Source organism: Aulostomus chinensis, chromosome 7, assembly GCF_037954235.1.
Source record: "Aulostomus chinensis isolate RoL2024-O1b breed Wild chromosome 7, RoL_Achi_v1.0, whole genome shotgun sequence".
Lineage (NCBI taxonomy): Eukaryota > Metazoa > Chordata > Actinopteri > Syngnathiformes > Aulostomidae > Aulostomus > Aulostomus chinensis.
The window spans coordinates 24,179,981-24,200,447 of NC_141326.1; the positions used below are offsets into that span (position 1 = coordinate 24,179,981).

The 20,467-nt window shown below is 41.8% G+C and overlaps 2 protein-coding genes across 3 annotated transcripts in view; one reads left to right on the forward strand and one right to left on the reverse strand.

The window, feature by feature from the left end:
• On the forward strand, positions 1 to 17,030 carry appl2 (adaptor protein, phosphotyrosine interaction, PH domain and leucine zipper containing 2). Of its 2 annotated transcripts, none has more exons than XM_086209471.1 (21): positions 1 to 338; positions 1,691 to 1,789; positions 3,071 to 3,130; positions 3,628 to 3,699; positions 5,453 to 5,540; positions 5,993 to 6,034; positions 6,128 to 6,186; positions 6,382 to 6,528; positions 6,711 to 6,793; positions 6,990 to 7,142; positions 9,335 to 9,523; positions 9,603 to 9,645; positions 9,870 to 9,926; positions 10,925 to 11,019; positions 11,669 to 11,821; positions 12,053 to 12,105; positions 12,249 to 12,423; positions 13,519 to 13,555; positions 13,679 to 13,834; positions 13,945 to 13,992; positions 14,536 to 17,030. In XM_086209471.1, the coding sequence occupies exons 1-21, from the start codon at positions 282 to 284 to the stop codon at positions 14,665 to 14,667; spliced, it is 1,998 nt and encodes a 665-aa protein (XP_086065597.1). In that variant the 5' UTR covers positions 1 to 281; the 3' UTR covers positions 14,668 to 17,030. The 2 variants fall into 2 exon arrangements, with proteins under 2 accessions (XP_086065597.1, XP_086065596.1); XM_086209470.1 differs by lacking the exon at positions 1 to 338 and adding an exon at positions 1,205 to 1,327.
• Positions 16,976 to 20,467, reverse strand: part of tubgcp6 (tubulin gamma complex component 6) — a 24,112-nt gene continuing 20,620 nt past the window's right edge. The window contains exons 24-25 of the mRNA XM_086209469.1: positions 19,104 to 19,297; positions 16,976 to 17,547 (exon numbers count right to left, since the gene is read on the reverse strand). Of these exons, the coding sequence (XP_086065595.1) occupies positions 17,456 to 17,547; positions 19,104 to 19,297 (286 nt within the window). The 3' untranslated portion in view covers positions 16,976 to 17,455. The remainder of the gene's footprint in view (positions 17,548 to 19,103; positions 19,298 to 20,467) is intronic.

The following is a 20,467-nucleotide window of genomic DNA, read 5'->3' on the forward strand; positions in this document are numbered from 1 at the left end:
AGTGAGGCCTCGCCATTAAACAAAGAACATATTTAGACACTAATTAAATCCCAAACTATACAAATGTATCGTTTAAATGCTCTTATTTTGATACCCTTTAGACACTACAGGCCTCATAGCTCTATTAGTCGCTTCGATTAAGGATGTAATTAGCTTTGGAGCGTGAACTGGTCCGGCCTCCTACGTGTTTCTCTCTCTGGCGCAGAGCACTCTGGGAAACCGAGTCCACGCTCTAAATAATTCAAGCCCTATTTCCCTTCTTCCCCATCACCGCCAACAAGATGCCGGCCGTACATCACAAACTGCTTCTGGAGGACGCTCTTCAGGACAGTCCTCAGGTAGGCCTGTGCTGGGTTTATTATGTTTCGAGACGAAACTGATACATTAAAGACACTACGTGCTGAAGTTAGCTTACTAGCGCTGACGGCTCCCGTTGTAGGCTGTTTCCATTAGCCGATGACAGCTCTCAATTGTCACATTGTTATGGGAATGTAGAGCCGCAGTAGGAATGGCTGGACCCTCCTGCTGTAAACAATACTGTAGTTAGGAAGCTAATCACAATTGTCGTTGTTTGTATGTCTCCGTTGTCGTCTAGACATCGCTCGTCACAGTCTGTCCTCTCTCTTCTCTGCTATTGTGGTGAACCGTAAGATTCAGAAGATGTCACGACTACAAAGAATGGTCATCCAGAATTCCGCAACCTTTTTTTTAATTACTAATATTTGCAACGTCGCATTAAGTATTTTCTGGAGCCAAACTGGGCCCGATTCACATGATGTGGGAGGGGTTTCCATTATCGGACTCCATTGGAATTAGTCAGTACCCTGCTGAGGGAAGCATTGGCGGCTATGAGTAATTAAAAGCATGTTGGATTCAAGTTGTTCACCTCCTAGACTGCATGCATTGGTGTGTGCAACACAGAACACCGAGGAGTGTGTTATTATGCACATGATATATATTTGTATTTTCAGTCTGTTGCATCACCCTTCCTCTCTGCAGAGCTGACCTCTAATGGGTCTGCTTTAAGTGCTGCTCATGCTGGAGGCTCACTTCCCTCTAAGTTTTTAAATGTGCTCTCTTCCATTATGAGGTACACTCAGTACCCGCAGTAAACTATTAACACGACTTATTTTCAAGGTTCACATGATCGTGCGCTGACTGTGTATCATATCTTTCTGGTCTCAAGTCAAGTGGAGCAAATGTAAACAGACTTTAGCCAATGGGTGTGTTCATCCTTGCCGTGCTGGAGCTGCCTCACCCTGCTGCACCTGTTCACCTACTCCCACGTTTGCATAGCAAAATTACTACGCCTTTCGTTTCTCCTCAGGTTTGCATCAAAGTTCACATTTCGTCCCCTGTTTTTGTTGTTGTCGTTTTATAAACAAATCTGGTCAAAGGTTTTTCTTTGGCATTTTATTGTGTGGCTTTAAATTGTAAGCGTGTTTGAACCTGAGAATTCTGAAAAGAACGGAAAAAATAGCCACGATGATCATGAGCAGTCCAAGATCACTTCACAAAAAGTCTTAGTTTGTCTGACCCAACAAGACCAAGACGAGACCCGTGACGACACATCAGACAATGTTAAGCCTCTGTTTTTGGATGTTAAGCTTTTACTGGTATTCATAACTATCCGACTGGTCATTTCCTGTTCTCGTTCATCAAAAGTGGGAGTAAACCCTTTGTCCCACAGACTCGCTCTTTGCTCAGCGTGTTTGAGGAAGATGCTGGCATGCTGACAGAATACACCAACCAGCTGCTACAATCCATGCAGCGTGTGTTTGGAGCTCAGGTACCAAACTAAACACACTCACACACACACACACACACACACACACACACTCACACACACAATATTCTTATATCTGTATGTGTCTATGTGAAACAAAGCATGAAGAGAAATATTTGATGTACATGAACAGCATTTTTACATCCAACAAACTAATGAAACAGACTTTTAACCCCTAAATTAAAATGCATGCATTTTTCCATTTTTCTCTTTTTTCTAGAGCTATTTAGTCATCTAGCGGTCATCAACCTGTCGATCATACAACACCTGGATGGTCTTTGATTTGTTTTTAAGTCATCTTTTCACACTGCAAGAGCATTGGGCCATCCAAGATATTATTATTTCTTTTCTTAACGTCATCAGTTATGATCCCAATAATTATATTGTTACCTCGTTTCTGTAGAAGTCCCATTGGAAAATTAAATACATCTGTGTGTGGATCGGTAAAATTACACAGAAGCAGTTAAATTAGCAAAACTAATGTGGAAAGTGATTCACAGTGAGCTTCAAAGCCCCTTTCAGGAGCTGCATCAGCTTAGATTTTGATGTGATTAAATTCCAATCCATCAATCAATCAATAAGTAATTATATCATCATGTTGATTTATGTAAAGTATGAATTGATGTTTTTTCAAATCTTTCCATATGATGTTGAGCAAACACCTTTTAAAATGTTTGTTTTCTGAATGGAGTTCAGTTTTGGTCAACTACAGTAGATTTGTCATGGTGAGGTGTTCAAATACACCCCAAAAAATATGACAGAAGTATTCCCTCTTTCCAGGAACTTATGACCCAGTTGCTCACCGACCATGTCACAAGGCTGGTGGGGGTCAGTCCAAAGAAAATAGCTCCTAAATGAAACTCCTTATGACAGTTCATGAGTTACCAGGCCTCAAGGCAGGCTATAGGCAAAAGAAAAAATGTGGTTAGATTGTGGGGTGAACTGTCCCTTTTAAGACAGATTTTCTGTAATTTACTTTGTAGGCATTTTCCAGTAATGATGTGTAAATGATGACGAAGCAACACGCTCAGATTCACATTATATGATTCTCATGTTCCCCCGAAGACCTCTCCAAATGGTGTGGCACCGGTAGTGATGGCATTTACCAGACCTACCCAGGGAGTTTTCATTTGATCTCCGCATCACTACACGCTCCTTCACTTCCTGTTTATTCTTTCATGATTTACATGAGTTGTAGAGAGAACGAACCACAGATTTGCCAGAAAAATCCCCAGTAATCCAGTTTGCTAACTTCTCTTTTTCACTCCTTCTTTCCCCACACAGAGTGAGATGGGATTAGCCACAGAGCAGCTCTCACAGCAACTTCTGGAATATGAGAAGAAAGTAAGCATTGTTGATGGCGACTAAATCCTACAAGGATTCTTGTTGCTAATTTGGGTGAAATACCGACCTTTTTTGTAACAACATGCAGAGCGAAAATTTCTTGACGCGACACACCTAGTAATTGCTGTCACACACACCCCCCCACTTGTTAATTTGTGTGTAGAATGCATTTCTCTGCACGTGCTATTCTTTGAAATCCCAGCATGAAAGAATTTGTCGACTGCTGGTACGCTGTTTTAAGTAGTTCACAAGAAGTTCAGCTGCTGAAGTCAAGACAGCGTCTATTAATTCACTCTGTACAGCCTTTGTTTCAAGTTGTTGACTGCACATTAGATGTAATGGAAGGTTTTGGTTTTGTTTTTATCTGAGCTTGAATTTTTGGGATCCACAAAGTGAAGTGATGTGCTAGATTCCTTCGCAGAAATGTGTATTTTAAGTTTAAATCCATGTTATATTATGCAGTTTGATAGTTTGTCCCCTCTCTTTTTTCCGTCTAGAATTTTGCCCTTGGAAAAGGCGATGAGGAAGTAATCACCACACTGCAGAGCTTCGCCAAATCAGTCGGGGAGGTGAGGCCTGTGTTTCATTGTTTTATGTGCAGGTCTATGGGTGCGCTCTCACAGCAGAGAAGACGGATATTAAACAACACAGACATTCCGGTGTTTTTTATGTTTCAAAGCATATTGCAGTAGCGACCAGAGAAATTACTTCAATATGAAAACCTGAGCCTCTGAGACTTAAAACCAGTGTAAAACCAGAACTAGTTTTATTTAAAATAGATTAAAATGAGCGTTGGATTAAACCAGGACCGGGTTTAGTCTCCTTGTAGACTATTTTCTTCTTCATTACTTGTGGGGGATATAGATCTAAAACTAAATCATAACATTTTTTGTATCATTACAATTGGTTGTATGAAAAACAGTCCTATGAAACACTTCGGCCGCTGGTCACATCAGCATAGAGTCTCGAAAGCCGTGCAAACACAAAGGTTGACTTGAAATTAATTCTGATCGTCACTGAATGCAAAACAGTACCAAGTAAGTTGGCTAGAAAATGACAGTAACTGGTGGTTCGCCTTGTCGCTCATGTGGGAGAGCATCCGCCACGTGTACTGAGGCTGTGAGCCACTCGAAGGAGCTGCAGGATTGATCAGTCATCAGTAATCGCATGATTCCCAACTTTAACAAACAGAAAAAGTTACTTTGAAAAGATACTTTTTCTCTGTAAAAGTGGACACAACATTAAAATAAAGCAAATGTAACTAGAGCAGCATATTAAGGATATAGAACTACAGTTAACAGAGGAGACACTAGATGGCGAACGGTGCTGTACAACAACAGCTTGAGTTCCCTGTCCAGCAGAAGACCTCCAGGACATACAGTTGTGATGTCACCAGACAGCAGAAGGCCTCCAGGACATACAGTTGTGATGTCATCAGACACCTTGGAACAAACTCCATTACATTCTTATCACTTTTAAAACTATTTCCAAGTATCTACAATGAAATAAATGAAAATGAAATGAATCGATGCCCTGTAATGTCAAGTCAATGATGGAATCAGGACCTTGAACTCTAAAGTTATATCGAATCACAGATTGTGAAATTTCTAAACTCTCCTAATAGGGATAAAGGAGGTAGATGTGATGCCTCTATCACAGCGGAGGGAGGGATGGATGGATGGAGTCAGTAGAGGATGGATGAAGGAAGCAGTGGATGGATGGATGTGTGGAGGGCAGCGGAGGCTCAGGTATATCAACAAAACAGATGGTCCTGTCGTTTTCAGCCACGGGTGTTCACACAGACCTGCTTCGTCAGCGCTCTGGATTCCCAACACGCACGCGCACACACACTTACACTCGTCTGCTCAGAGGACACAGGTTGATGGTTTGTTTGACCTTACTTCATCCTTTACAAAGGGGACCTCTTTTCACTGTGAGAATGAAGATCACTTCTGCGCCTAATCCTGTGAATTAATACTTGCCAAATCCTTCATTTGTTCAGACCACATGTCAGGTTTCTCGAGCTGGTAGTAAATAATTATTACAGTTTTTGTTTGAGTTTACAATAAGTGGTCGTGTTTTCAATATCAGAGTAAACAGCAGGGTTCATGACTTTCCTCGTGTTTACTTTGTGGCGCAGCAGTTTCTCTGGAAATGTGACTTTCCATCTCACTGCAGGAATAACAGGCAGTTTTTGTCACTGTACATATTAAAATCAACGGAAATCCCTCAAGATGTTTGGCAAGGATTCCTCTCTCTACTGTTTGTGTCCTTCATAGAAATGCTTGAGTTTTTTTTTGTGTGTGTTTCTTTGTCATGCAGCTGAACTCGCTCCACTCTGAGTTAGCCAACCAGATGGCTGACAGCATGGTCTTCCCCCTGATCCAGTTCAGAGAGAAAGACCTCACAGGTAGGGGCACGCACTAAAACTACATAAAAAGGAATTGTCATAATGTATTTCATCATAATACCGCGGCTAATTATTCATCTGTTCTCTGCATTTGTGTTCTTAATATCAAAAACGTAAAATAACACACTTCACCTCATTCGTGAAATTTTTTTCTTCACCCTCAGTGTAGTCTTACAGTCAAAAAGCAAATCCGGAACTATTTAACTCCTTGCCCCTGGCGTCTGTTGTGTACCTCTTTGCAAGACTGTGTGATTGACAGTTACATGAAGTAAACAATAGATGTCAGGAGGAGATTACAAGAGGCCACCAGGCTTTGATTCCTGTCTGTCAGACTAAATCGAAGGTTGAAAAGAGTCCTATATTGTGTAAGATTTTTTTTTAATAATGAGGCTCAAATTCTGTCATTCATGCACACTTATCGCAAAAACTTCCTATATTTTCTAATTTTGCAGAAATAAGTACGCTGAAGGAAATATTTGGCATTGCCACTGATGGTAAGTTTGATTCTTTATGAGCTGCGGACTCAGAAGGATGAAGTTGTAGTCGAGGCACTCTCTGATCCTCACATCTACCCTCCTCACCTGCAGAGCACGAGGCTGCAATGGTCAAGTACAGCCGATTACCCAAGAAGAGGGAGAATGAGAAGGTAGAGTTACCTGGAATTGATCACAAATTGCTGTAGTGCTCTTGTAATGGGAGTGTTTGAAGTATTAAGATGGAATATTCATTTGCTGCGTTTGTTTAATGTTTAATGCCATGTACGTGGTGGATTCACAAGTTAATCCAACTACAACTGCCAAAAAAAAAAAAAAAAGCTTCTTACCCTCTCCTTTGTGTACAGCTGAAGGCAGACTTGGTGAAAGAGGTGGCCTACACCAGGAGGAAGCAGCACTCCGCTTCACTGCAGTATTACTGCGCCCTCAATGCCCTGCAGTATCGCAAGAGAGTCGCTATGCTGGAACCCATGCTAGGCTACTCACAAGCTCAGGTGCCAAGAAACAGAACTGGTTATCAGCATTCAATTCCAGTTTTCTGTTTGGAGGAACACTTGAACTTTGGGGAGAAACTCCAAAGGCATTATCCTGTAGTTGGTAACCAAGTGATTATGTGCCCGCTGCTATTCACAGTGACATGAGAAACGAGTGAATGACTCCACCTCTTATCTCTTAGATCAGCTTCTTCAAGAAAGGCATTGAGCTGGTGTCTAAGAAGATGGACAACTTCCTCTCCTCTGTGGCCAATATGACTCAGAAGTAAGAACGATTTTACAAACATTCACAAGTGAAGCACAGCATTTTCAGTAAAAATCCTCCTTTTCTGCTCAGTGTTTTTGTGATTTTATAGAATATTCCTTTAATTTAATATTCCATTGCTGAAAATATTTAATATATACAGTGTAATGTGTAACTCTGTTTCAATAGACAACATTTAATCTTGTGTTGTGTTTAGTATCCAGGCCCAACTGGATTCGGAGGCCGAGGCCATGCGCTTGTCCCAGAGGGAGCTTCTGTCTGTGGAGGACACGGTCTACATGCCAGATAAGGACACTGAGCCTGTCAATCGCACACTCGTCCAGAAGGCTGGCTACCTCAACATTAGGAAGTACGATGGAATGCGCTCTTTATCCTGCTATCATGAATCCAGCACTGTTGTTCTTAGAGTTGCGCCAGTTCTGATATCAGCATGGGAAATTCCTCCCTTTGGAAGTGTGGACTGGTGTGCATGTGAATCTAGACACTGATCTGATGCCACGTAATTTATTAGCCCTGAAACATGAGCCTGCTACTTCCCCAGCTAGCTCAGTTATCGCTGTATCATATCACATACAGGAAATCAGCTGTTCTGCCTCTCTCCAAACAAGTAGCCTGCACAGGAAGTCCTGCTGCGCGTCCATGGAGTTAGCACAATGTCTGCAATATGACTGTTTGTCATTAAATTATCCCACCAATAAAACAGCGAGGTGTGGGCTATCGAGGCTGTAGTTCAGAGGGCAACTGCCAGAACAAATTTCTTCTCTATCTTCATTCCCTGTATGTATTTGTTTATGTTATAGAAATGGTTTAGCCTGAGCCAGGTCGTACAACAATAATGTAATCATGCAATCCTGTCGCATGCATGCAGGGTTGTCCGCCTACATCTGCCCCCTTCCATTTCTTGGTAGTCAAAATGTTGATGTGTGTCTTGGAAGGAAACATAATGAACATTTGAGTAGCAGGCAATGAATCTTTGATCATTTTTTTGCAACTGAAACTTTTCTTCTTTTCTTCCTGAGACCTGAAATCAGCTGCATCATCAGGCTAAATCAATATACAGCAGTTACAATCGATTTGGAAAAATTAAAAAAAAATGACCTAACATGAAATATGCTCCTCAAAATATGCACAAGCAAAGTAAACAGTAAGTCTGTCACAGCAGACAAGATGGGCCAGGTAACATGTCGACAGTGTGCATTGTCAGGGTTTTGCACAAAGGATGTATGAGAAGGGAAACTTCCTTTATGGCTCTGGGGGTAGAACTGCAGCGCAGCCCACAATGTGATTTAGAGAAATGTCAGAGCTGTCAAACTCTGTCTCTCCCTCATATACATCCAAAGTCTTTGACAAATGTCTGTGACACAGGAGAAAAGGTTTCCGCAAAATGCCATTCTGTTTAATGACACATCCAACACATACGAGCAAGGACACACACACACACACACACACACACACACACACACACACACATACACTGTCAGCTGCCTCAAATATTTGTCAAATGAAGCCGAGTCTAGGTGATATAAGGAACTGCGTCACCTGCAGCCGCAGCATGACACACGCGCTTGCATATTAATCAAAACAAATTAATGGAGGTTTTTTTTTTCTTTAACAGAATTTTCAAAACAAACAGATAAGCAACTGGAATTAGTCATTGTTGCGTGTCCGTGACGGGTGCAGGCATACGTATGTAACAGTAGATGAACTGAAATGGTTGGGGGGAGGTCAAAGGTCAAGTCACCGATAAACACACATTGCGTAGGCATGAACATAATGCAGTTCTTTTATTATATGAATATTTTAGTGCATATTCAATGTTTTTTTCCTTATTCAATAGCCTCCATGTCAAGTTAAGTTACTCCACATGAGTACCAGTTATTAGAAGTTTAGGCCACACCTCTTTTTCTTGTATTTTATTTTCTGACAACTATTTTGTCTACTTCTTTTGTGCTTGCTAGACTGAAAACATCAAAATTTCTAATCCTGAGCACATTCATGCAAGTTCCTTCCTCCATTTCAAGAAATCTAGGGATATCTTTTGTCCATCCTTCTTTACTCTTAAATCTGACATCCGTACAAAGACTGAAGTCGGACCCGGATTCACAGGAACTGCAGTATCATTCTGCCTGGGTGCCTTGCTGCACTCAGACAGAAAGCTGTTTTTGTTGTCTGAGTTCTCTAGAGACTTTTGAAATGAAATGTATTGAGTCAAAGGGGCTTATGTCATGATCCACAGTAGAGGATTTAAGTGTACAAATAAAACAACTACATTTCTTTCACAATAAAATGCTATTCTTGCAACAAGTCCAGAAAAAAGCAAATATTTTACCTAGTACAAGATTATTTAAGGAGAAATGATGGACAACAAACCAGGGTCACTGGCATTAAGATTTTTGATATTAAATATACAACTTCCTCACACTTTTCCTCGATCTGTCTGCGGATTTATGTGTCCTTATTCCTTTAATGATGGTGAAAAGATTACTTTGCATTTTAAATCTCACTGCAACTCTTATCTTGTCTTTCTCATCTCTTCTCCAGTAAAACGGGCTTAGTCACCACCGCCTGGGACCGACTGTACTTCTTCACCCAAGGAGGGAACCTGATGTGCCAGCCTCGCGGGGCAGTGGCGGGGGGCATGGTCCTGGACCTGGACAACAGCTCTGTCATGGCTATAGAGTGTGAAGATAGACACTACTGTTTCCAGATAACCTCCCCCTCTGGAAAAACGTAGGCTAATGTATTTTTGAGAGTATATAGTGAGAAGCTGCTGAGTATGCTTTTTAATTCACTCCATTATTGATTCCAGATCAATGATTCTACAAGCTGAGAGCAAAAAAGAATACGAAGAAGTAAGTGATTTCTTTTTTTTAATGTTTTTCATCTCTTGGCTAAAATATCAGTGGTAAAAGAAAAGGAATCGCTGTCAAGACTCATTTGTGTGGTTTTCATATTTGCTTTTGTGCTCTGACACATTTGACTGGTCTGTCAAAGCTGCTATCAGTCAAATCATGTCAGGTGCTTCATGTCTGAGCCGGAGGAAGTCCTAATGTGAATCTCTGTGTTTCTTCCTCAGTGGATTTGCACAGTGAACAACATCTCCAGACAGATTTACCTGACTGACAACCCAGAGGTGAAACACACTGGCGTACAGTTAAACTAAAGACACCAACTAAACTCAGCAGGATGAAACATCCTGAGAAAGCAGGGACTGATAGGGGTTGTTTGTAGGGTTCCCTTCTCTTTGTTTTTACACCACTTAATGGCACACTTACTCTCTCTTTAAGAGTCAGTAAAAAAAGTCATGTTTTTTCCACGGAGTTCCTTTCCCCAGAAGTGTATCACTGCCTCGCAGCTGTCGTTTCCTTCACTGCCTTTCAATCCTGCAGTATTGGCTCTAATAAAATGTTGATCCCGGAGCTGAGTGTGACTCCTCGCCAGCTTAAAGTCTGGAGCTGCGTGGTTCTCTCATTCACCTTTTCTCCCTTCATGATAACCACTTGGCAGGATATTGTCAAGTTAAGTAGTAATCATGGCTTTTAGATACCTATTGTTTTGCATCACCTCTGACAAGTGTCCTGTCAGACAACCTTGAATTACATGTCAATCATTTCAGGAGCAAGGTTGGCTTTATAGTAGGAAATTTTATACTTGTACATGACATAGCAATGGTCATTTAAGGCCTCTTTGGAAATCAATGCAACAGAATTCCGAGACTTGGAAAATGGTTTGCATTTACAGAGTACTGGAGGCAAGAAGAACAATTTCTCGTGGGTATATTTAGCTCATCTGGTGGTTATAAACATTTACCCCTGGTGCCCTCAGCTTAGTTTTCTTGTATTTCTTCTTTTAAGAGTTTAAAACTGTATGCTTGCCCTCACTTTTACACACATAAATGATTTTCTGTGTTCTATTGCCATTAATTTGCACTACAGAGTTATTCACAAACTTTTAGTTCAGTTAAGCTCTGAACATTCCTCATGTTGTTTTGATCAAATCAACTCAGGAATCCCCCTTTTTATGGAACTTCACTCATTTTCATCATGTGACAACACTTTAGACCTGCATCCTCCAGTTGGTTTTAGAAGCGAGTCCCACTGATGCAGAGTGTTTTTGCTGATGTGTTGTAAGGCTGTGGCCATCCGACTGAACCAAACCGCCATTCAGGCCGTCACCCCCATCACCAGCTTCGAGAAGAGACAAGAAGGCTCACCCAACCCTGACAGGTCAGGCATGTTCGGATGCCTAAGGTTTCACATTTATCACCATGTCAGGTGTTGTTAATGTCATCCTGCATTGTTGTTGTTTTGGTTCTTTATGCCAGAATTGATTGAGAAACGCAGTATTAATGTTCGTGCAACACTGACAATGTGACATTTTCCTCTTTATGAACACTTTTAGTCATTATTAGTGATTACAGCTGCCACAGAGGCAATATTTTCAGTGGCGTTTATTTTTGAGGGTGTGTTAGAGACCAATGAAGAACTTAGCATCTTGGGACAGATTAGTCACAGCTCCACCTGGTGGCAGCAGGAAATGACCTACTTTTTCTACTAAATTGCTTGTGGAATAGGTTAAGGTTTTCTACCCTCATTAAAATCGGGCACTGCATGGAGAACTAATCTCCTCAGTCTGACAGAATACCAAACAGTAACTGTCAGAGTGTAACTAGCTCAAGTGTAACTCATCTGTGAATAATCCAGCACCAGCAGCGGGTTCACAGCCAGCGCTGTTTCCCTTCACAGTGAGAATGGATGACTCAATGAACTTCATTCAATTTACATGTAAACATTTGAGTATTAGATGCGACAAATGTCCCTTGAGTCAGTGATTTGGTTGATTCCAATAGTCATTCTGTCTGTGTCACCCCTGCAGAGCGAAGCCAGGAGGCGTCCACATTACCAGCAGCTCCCAAAAGACAGGAGCTGCTCCGGAACCAGAGGACCTGATCGCCCCCGGGACACCCATTCAATTTGACATCATGCTGCCAGCTTCCGAGTTTCAGGACCAGAACAGGGCCGGTGGGAGGTGAGGGCACTGATGAGCCAGGAAGCTTGTGTGGGCGCATGCCTTTGAGAAATAAGGAGGTGCTGCTGCTGGGTGATGATTTCCTGAAAGTCGACCTGATATTGGTTCATCATGTCATTTCCAGGAAGCAAATATTGCTTCTTAATGGTTCAGTCCAGGGGTTTAATCATTAGTTTGTTGTTGGGGTGTGTGTGTGTGTGTACGTGGGTTTGTGTGCTTCCTTCCTGACAGACGCACAAATCCATTTGGAGAAACAGATGATGACTGTTCCACTGAAAGTGACGGTAAACGTTTTCTTCGTCTGCCTGATATTTAATCATCCATTTTAGCTCTTGAAAACACTTCAGTGCTCCCGTATTCCTTATCTTTGCTGAACATGCGTGTTGATGTTGCTTGCGTGTGAGTGAATGTTGGTGTTTTTCCGTAGACTCCCTCCTGCAGCAGGTGTTCGCCGTGCGCTTCCTGGGCTCCATGGCGGTGCGCTGTGGCAACAATCAGGAGGTGATCTACGAGGCTATGAGGCAGGTGCTGGCGGCTCGAGCCATCCACAACATCTTCCGGACCACAGAGTCCCACCTCATGGTCACCAGCAGTAACCTCCGGTAGGATTTATTACCTGGGTTCCCACGGGTGCTGGAATTCCTTGAAAACACTTCAATCTTAATTTGGGAGTTGAAGGATTTTAAGTGTTTGGATGTAGAGTAAAGTGTTTGGTATTGGAATTAAATATTTTCATAGCAAATCTCTGGATCGTTTCACGTTTTGTTAAACTGCGTTTTGTTTTGTTTTTTTTAAAGAGGTGAAGTAGACTTTCAACAGTGCATGCCTCATAGACGCAGTCCACATTATATAGTAAAGTACGGATGGCTATACTCGTGTGTAATTACACCTCATAAGTTGTCACAATTATTTTTGTCAATAGAATTGGTCGGAGAGATTTGGTGCAAAATTTGACCATTTCTGAGCATCCAAAAATGCATTTAAAAAAAGTCAAAATCCATCCAAAATAAAAATCCAAAATTAAAAACAGTAAAACCTTGAGGAACAACATAGAAGAATTCATGCTTTGATGTGATATCATAAAAAAAAAAAGAAGACAAAATCAGTAGGGTGCTTGGAAAGCATGGAAATGGTTCCAAAGTGCTTGAGTGAGCACAGCCCAGTACGTATTATGAAGAGTGACACGTTTGGCGGCTCTGACAACAGGTATTCGATGCTGACACTGATGCTTTATGGACAATGTAAATTTAAAAAGATGCACAAAACACTTTTCAAAGAATGTTTTCTGCAAAGGATGTTTGATGATGGCAGCTTTCCAGAGGCGCAGTACATCACTGACTGAAGACTATAAAGGGAAATTACCTTGGAACAAGAACTTTCAGACGTCTCAGCAAAGCATAAAAAAAAATCTATAAAATACTCTTTTTGGTAACTGGCCAGAGTTTGGGATGAGTGTTGTGTAACCCATGATTGATTTTTTTGCACAATGAGTTTTTGTAAACAAAAGACTCTTGACAAAAATGTGGGCGCTTTCACTCAGTGCAGCTAAGGAAAATAAACTTTATTATTGTCCATGAAATCTGCTCTATAAAACTTAAATCTTAAGTTTTCAGAAAGCCACAGAGTCAAGGCTGAGCTGTTATGTTGTGGTTTTCTTGTATTCCTGTAAGTGGTTTTTTTTTTTTATGTCCTAACAGGTTGATTGACCCTCAGACTCAAGTTACAAGAATAAGTGTGAGTATGACAAAGGATTAAGGGCTATTCAAGCTTTTCCATGAAGATCTGTTAATCTGTTCTGTTATTCCCGACTATATTCTAAAAAATAATTCTCTCCCGCTCACTCTCCTCCTGTGGCAGTTCCAGCTCGGGGAAGTTTGTCAGTTTGCAGCCCACCAAGAAAACGGGAGGCTGATGGGATTCGTGGTTGAGGGCCGAGATTGGAGCGAGGGAGAGGAAGAGGGCGAGCCCTCCTTCAGTGCCTTCGTCTTTGAGAGCAACACAGAGGGCGAAAAGGTCAACATACCAAATACTGATGTTTCATCTACAACAGGCAGCATGTAACACGTGTGTATAGACACATACTGAATGATCCTGGAGGTTTAACATGTTGCATTTATTCATAGATATGCTACACCATTAGCCTGGCAAAGGATATTACAGAAGCAAAGAAGGTAACTTCATCACCAACATCCCACCTGACTGTTGTATGCAGAGAGCTGTTCATGTTAGTAAGATGCCACACATGAACTCCAGTAAAGAACAGACTGATTTTTAGGTGTGGAAACAAACTTAACTCATCACACAGTTGTTGTTTTTGACTAAGTGGAATTGTGGAGTTATAACGATGAGTACATCGAAGAAGTTCAGTGGCACGCGACTGACTTGCATTACGGGCGTCTTCTTGCTTCTTTGACTTTGTCCCTCAGCACACAGAGGTGTGATACTGAAGTGCAGAGATGTTTCATTCCTAATTAGTAAGTCACAGTTTTCAGTAGCTCGTCAACAGAAAAACGTGATGCTGCAGTGTTAACTTAAGTCTCCACGTCAGAGATATTCATGAAAATTAGAACACAATCACCAGCCGGTGTCTGTGAACACATTCCCTCCCAGTGTTGGAAAGCCTCAGAGGTGACAGATGTTACATTTTAAATCAATTTGCACTCATTTCTATGCAGCTGCACTCAACAGTTCTGGTTCTGTTGTTCATTTGCAAGGATCCTGCGGCGCTGGCCCAGCTGATGAAGAACATGCCTCTAACCAACGACGGCAAATTCCTGCTGCTGGAAAGTGAGACGAGTGACACAACCAATGGAGACGGACAAGAGGACCTGGAGTCTGAGGCCTAGTGCTAGTCAGGGCCACTGTCCGGCTTCACCGAGGAGAGGACGCCCTCCCTGGATGACCATCCTAACGGCTGCTTTTCCCCCGCAGGTACACAGGAACGGCTCCAGTCCGCCCTCGCAGCCTCTGTTTCCACCATGTTGACATGACAGTGTTGCAACACTTGCAGACGTGACATAATTCCAAACACACCAAAACGACAACATAGATCTCAAGACTTTTCCATCTCACTCACCTTTATTTTGACCAACAACTCACAACAATTTGCACCTCAGCAACCATCTCCGTTGACATCCCGGTGTCCTCGTTTTGGTGTGCTCAGAATCAGTGTCGCTGTCTAACGTCAACGAAAATGATTAACTCATGTTCCAGACCAATCGCACGACATCTAACAGTTTTATTAAGCACCCACCAGGAGTGGGGGCTCATTTCTTTCCTGAAAGAAGTCCCACAAGGGCTAGATTGTTGGCTGCCCTGTGATAACCAGCAGGTTCCTGCTGTGAAAACCCACCCATCAAGACCCTCCTAGCTCCCGACTCCAGCACTAAAACATCACTAGTTCACGTCCACTGAAACTTTTACTAGATTTCTACTTTTTACATACCGGTAAACAGAATCTTGGAAGGGGGGGGGGGGGTCACACAGACCGTTACCAACATCAGATTGCAGCAGAGGTTTTTTCAACCACTGTGGCTGGTACTTTAATCAAAGGGACACGAGAAAGGAATTGATTGTGTTTCACTGTCCTAATAACCCCGGCTGTCTAACTCAAGGTGGCTTATCGTGTTAGGTTTACATTCATTTTTAGGTTTACATAGTTGGAAATTGTTTTGTGAAAATTTAATTCCTTCAGTTTATATTTTACGTGTTAAAACTTTTAAGTCTCTCCTATCTACGCCGGCATTCATTTCTCGGTTACTCATGTTCATTTTGCACTTTCAAGATTAAATAAAAACATTTGAGGGCTACAGAATAATGAACTAATTCAGAAAGAACGATTTAAGACAATGAAGGACATTAAAAAATAAGATTTAAAAAAAAAAAAGGTTAAAACTCCTGCCAGTTTATTTTTATCTGCAGGGCATTGACTTGTTGCATAACTTTGTTTTTAGCGTTACTGTGTGAGCATGTGTTCTGAAGCTGTGGACAGCTGGCATGAGTGATCAGGTGAAGGTTGTTGTTTGTTTTTTTTTGTTTCTGTCTGCAGTGTTGTTGCACAGACTTGACATCCAGACCATCTTAAGCAGTCCCACTGAAGTCACATCATCTCCTAGCTCGTCTTAAAATGATCTGCATGTCAGGTCCTCGTTGAGCCGCTCCAATGTTCTGTAGTGAAATAACTTTGTGCTCAATATCTTTAAAGCCTGTAAATACAGTCTGTTCTGGTCTTTCCAGGATGTTTAATTAAAGTCAGCTGCATTAAAAGCTTTTCAGAAACGATATGCAAGTTCTGATGCGGTGCATGATTAAGTAATGGTTAATCTCACACTTCCGATGTAGAAGATTAAAACCTCTTGGTTGAGATTACAGATAATCCACGAATGAGGTACAGTAACGCATGAGGCCAGACCACAGCCAGCTATACTACTAACTACAGCCAACATATGAACAATCATCAAAACAGAGTCGGAGAGTCTCTCCTCCCACCTGATCCTGGGTCAGATTCGTTTGGTTTCAGCTTGTTTGAGCTGTAACGCTAGTTTCAATGTCAATTGACTGTGAGAGTGTCCATGCTTTGTAAGGTGTTATATAGAAGTCGCATCGTGACGATCAGTGCGTTTGCTTGATGTTTTTTTGTACATAGACGTGGAACCGGGGTGAAGCGTGGATATTACTTTGGAAGGGACACAACGCCAGTCTCCAAAAAAAAACAAGAACTGAGCTTTTGCCCAGTTCTGATACTATAAAGAAAATATTTTCAAATGTATCGTCCTTCCTCTGGTGCTGGTTGAGACTCATCCATCACAACATAACTAAAACAACAGGAAGTATACATTTAAGGCCTTTTCTCCTCCGGTCTGATGGTGTGTGTTGTTCCCTTGACGGCTCAGTGAATGAAAAGAATGACGCCTCTACCATTCAGTCAAGAAGCCATCACTCTATGTGGCCTGCTGCTGCAGCTGCTTACAGCCGTGCTGCATCATCCTGATAGATTTGTGCTTTCATGCACCGTCAGGAAAAGTCTGGGTACTCATGGTGCAGAAAATAAATTTCAGTAATCTAGCAACGACTGCATTTTCTTCCCTCGTCTTGTAAATAGTTGAAGCTGACAACATCCACCGCACTAATAAGGCTCTGCACTTAATTTGTCCTAGTTTTGTAAAAAAAAAACCACCAAAAAAACAACAATGTAACATGACAACCTTAATAAATATGTTTTTTTTAATGAATGAGAATGTGTTTTCTTTACATCACAAAAGAACCTTAACAGCAATGAAGAGCATTTATTAAACAAACCGTTAGCCTTCTTGTATTTACATATAATTGACTATTTATATGCAGCCCATAAGCTACTGCTTAAAATCAACATAACAGGAGGCACATTGAAGACATTAGATGAGGCAGCAGCTCCATTTAAATCACAAACTTTGGCAGCAACCGCTTGGAGAGTCTCATTAAACAAGTAAACAGACGTCCAGCTCAAATCCTCCTAATGCTTGTTAACTGCGTTCAAGGTCAAATTGATATACAGCACAGGTGGGGGTTTCCAATGTTAGTACTACGCGTTGGAAGTTAAAACAAACCTGATGTATTGTGTAAACACAGGAAGAGTCGACACCGTGGTGCACTTCCTCAGGAGTCTTTGTAGTAGTTGTTGAAGTTGATGCGGAGAAGGAAATCCTCTAAATGAGGCTGGTAGCCGCGGTTCACCAGCTTGGTCACCACTGAGACACGAAGAGAGTTGAGCATCAATTATTTGTTCCCTGCGCCTCATAAACGTCTCTTTAAAAACATCCAAAACATGTCCACAGGGTTCCTACAAGTCAGATTTAAGACCTTATAAGACCTTTTTTAAGACTTCTTGAATGAAATTTTAGACCTGTTCGCGACACCATACGATAGCTTTTGGTCATCAATGGAATGGTGGGATGTGTTTCCCAGCACACAAAATGCTTGTTGTGGTGCTGAACCAAGTAGATCCATACATGAAAAACGAGTCTCCAATGCTGCGTGGCAGCACCGACCAATTCGAAAAAGAGACAGATACAGAATTCTCCATTTCACCATTTATTGTGGCATTGAGACATGAACGCTACCACACTCCTTCCCTACAGAGAATGCAACTGGAGGAGGGGCGTGAAGTTAAAAATAAATAAATAAATAAAACATTTTTAAAAAAGGGGAAAATTAGTGTGTAAGAACTCGTGTGCATATCAGTGACATGTTGTACTGCGGCACTGGGAACCTGGGCAGCGGTCGCGGAGACCTGGGTCGCCGGAGGAGGTCGAGGCACAGCAGCAGGTGCTGGGTCCGCTGGAGACGACGTCAGAAATGTGGCTCCATGCAGCCTCTTCCTCGTGTCTCATGTTTACCGGACTTCGCGTGCAACTCCAGAGCCTTTATCCCCAATGTTCCCAGTTGAACTTTTTTTTTTTTTTTTTTTTGCACAAAGTGCAGCGGGCTTCGTGCGGATTTCCAGTAACTCTTTTCAGCCAGCATTTAAACTCTTTTCTGTCCAGCCACAGATCATTGCATCGGCGCTAGTCCAGACTCACCGCGCGTAACCACCATATGTAACCTGCTCGACTTTCTGTGCAACACGGAACTCGGAACACACGAACGTGATACGCAGCGTTCGGATTTCTCATTTTATTGGTTCCACCTTGAATAATTTTTAGTTTATGTGGTCGAACTGATTTCATTGTCGGACACTCCTGCGGGAACATTTTTTTTTTTAACACGATAGATCTAACGTAATGTCAATTTAAGACTTGGCGCCTCATTTTTAAGACCTACTACCAAAATTTAAGACTTTTTAAGAGCCTTAAATTTCGGATTGTTGAATTTTAGACTTTTAAGACTGCGCGGTGAACCACGTGTCCAGTCCTCATGATGTCATCATGATCAAACCTGTTAGAGCTTCATCTCAAGATGAGACGACACTAGACTGCTGAGTTCGATTAAAACACACACACACACACACACACACACGGATCTAATCTATAACCAGAACATTTACTAATCATTGCATTTTACACAAGTTCAGCTCAGAAACACTCTCTCCTACCCTCATCACATCAAAAATACTACTACTACTGTTGCTCCTACTTGAGAAATCTACCAAGCATGACATGTGGCTGGATAATATAGTACCTTTGCAATTTTTTCAAGTATTATTTCCTAATAGTTAGAACTTGAGGACTGTGACTCTTTATTAGTGTTCATTGGTTTCTCCTTCTTACAGACTTAATGTCAAGTACATACTTTTAGAAAAACTTACCTTTGAAGAGGAAGTGGGAGTAATACTTGAAGGTGTTGTATGACTGCTGCATAGCAATAAAGCTGGGGTGCACTGCCTCCCCCTGCTGGTTGTCCCAGGGCTGTGCGATCAGTTGGGCTCGGAACTTCAGGATCAGGCTGAAGATGCTGTGGATGATGTTCATTACCGGCGCCGCCTTCTCTGTCAGCAAACCCCTGGGAGGTAACAAGAGCGGGAGAGGGAGTGCAAAGTTTAGGGAGGAATTACTAGGAACTTTGAAGTGACTTCAGATGAGCTGAAATTATACAGAGAAAAAAGTATGATACTGATAAACTCTCCTAATGTGATTAAATCATTCATCAGGTTCAAAAGTTAGCATGAGATCCGGCTAGATTTTTTGTCCATCCATCCATTTTCTATCCCGCTTATCCGTTAAGGTTCGTGCAGGGGGGGCCGGAGTCTATCCCAGCTGACATTGGGTGAGAGGCGGGGTTCACCTTGGACGGGTTGCCAGTCCATCACAGGGCCATCAGGAGCAATTAGGGGTTCAGTATCTTGCTGGAGGATACTTGGACATGGTCACCGAGGGACGTGACGATCGAACCAGCGACCCTTCTGTTGCTAGACGGCCACGCTACCTCGGAGCCATGCCGCCCCCGACACTGGAATTTTAATTAACTTGTTTTTATGGAGGTAGACTTAATTTTATGTTGAATTATGGGTGCAGAGTGTCGCCTCCACTTACTGTGGCTGTACAGAGCCACGAGACTAAATTCACTCCCAACAATTTTTTCCGCAATTTAGGTTTTATGTGTCTGAAATCTTGATGGTTTTAAACTCTTAGAATCCATAAAACAAGTTCCTGACTCTTTGAAGGATCACTTAAGTCCTAAACTTTTACAGGGCAGCTGCATTTGACAAATATCTTCATTATTTTACACACAAACATTTCTATTTCAGGTTTATAAAGAGTTGGGAAAATGGCAATTTTAAGATGCATATTCACAATCCGTGAGTATTTGCGTTCTGGCTGTTTATCCAACCAACAGATAATCAATCACTGACGATGAAGAAAAGCAGCTCATTGGCATTTCAGCAGCTCTAACTGATGATCCTTTGGCTTTTGGAAAAATGAATCAAACATTGAAATAGTTGCTTTCAAAATGAAAACAAAACCAAAACCTGGACCTGAGCCTGAGTGCGTAGAGGAAGTAGAGGCCAAAAGGGTTGTTAAAATATTTGTAGCCTTCTCAGTTCAGCCAAGACAATATTTGCTTCAAATCAGTGTCTTTGGCATCTGTCAGAACAGATTTAACAGTTTGTAATTTTCTGGTTGAATGTAAAAATAGAACTGAATGCATCTCACTCATGCAGCAAAACTTTAA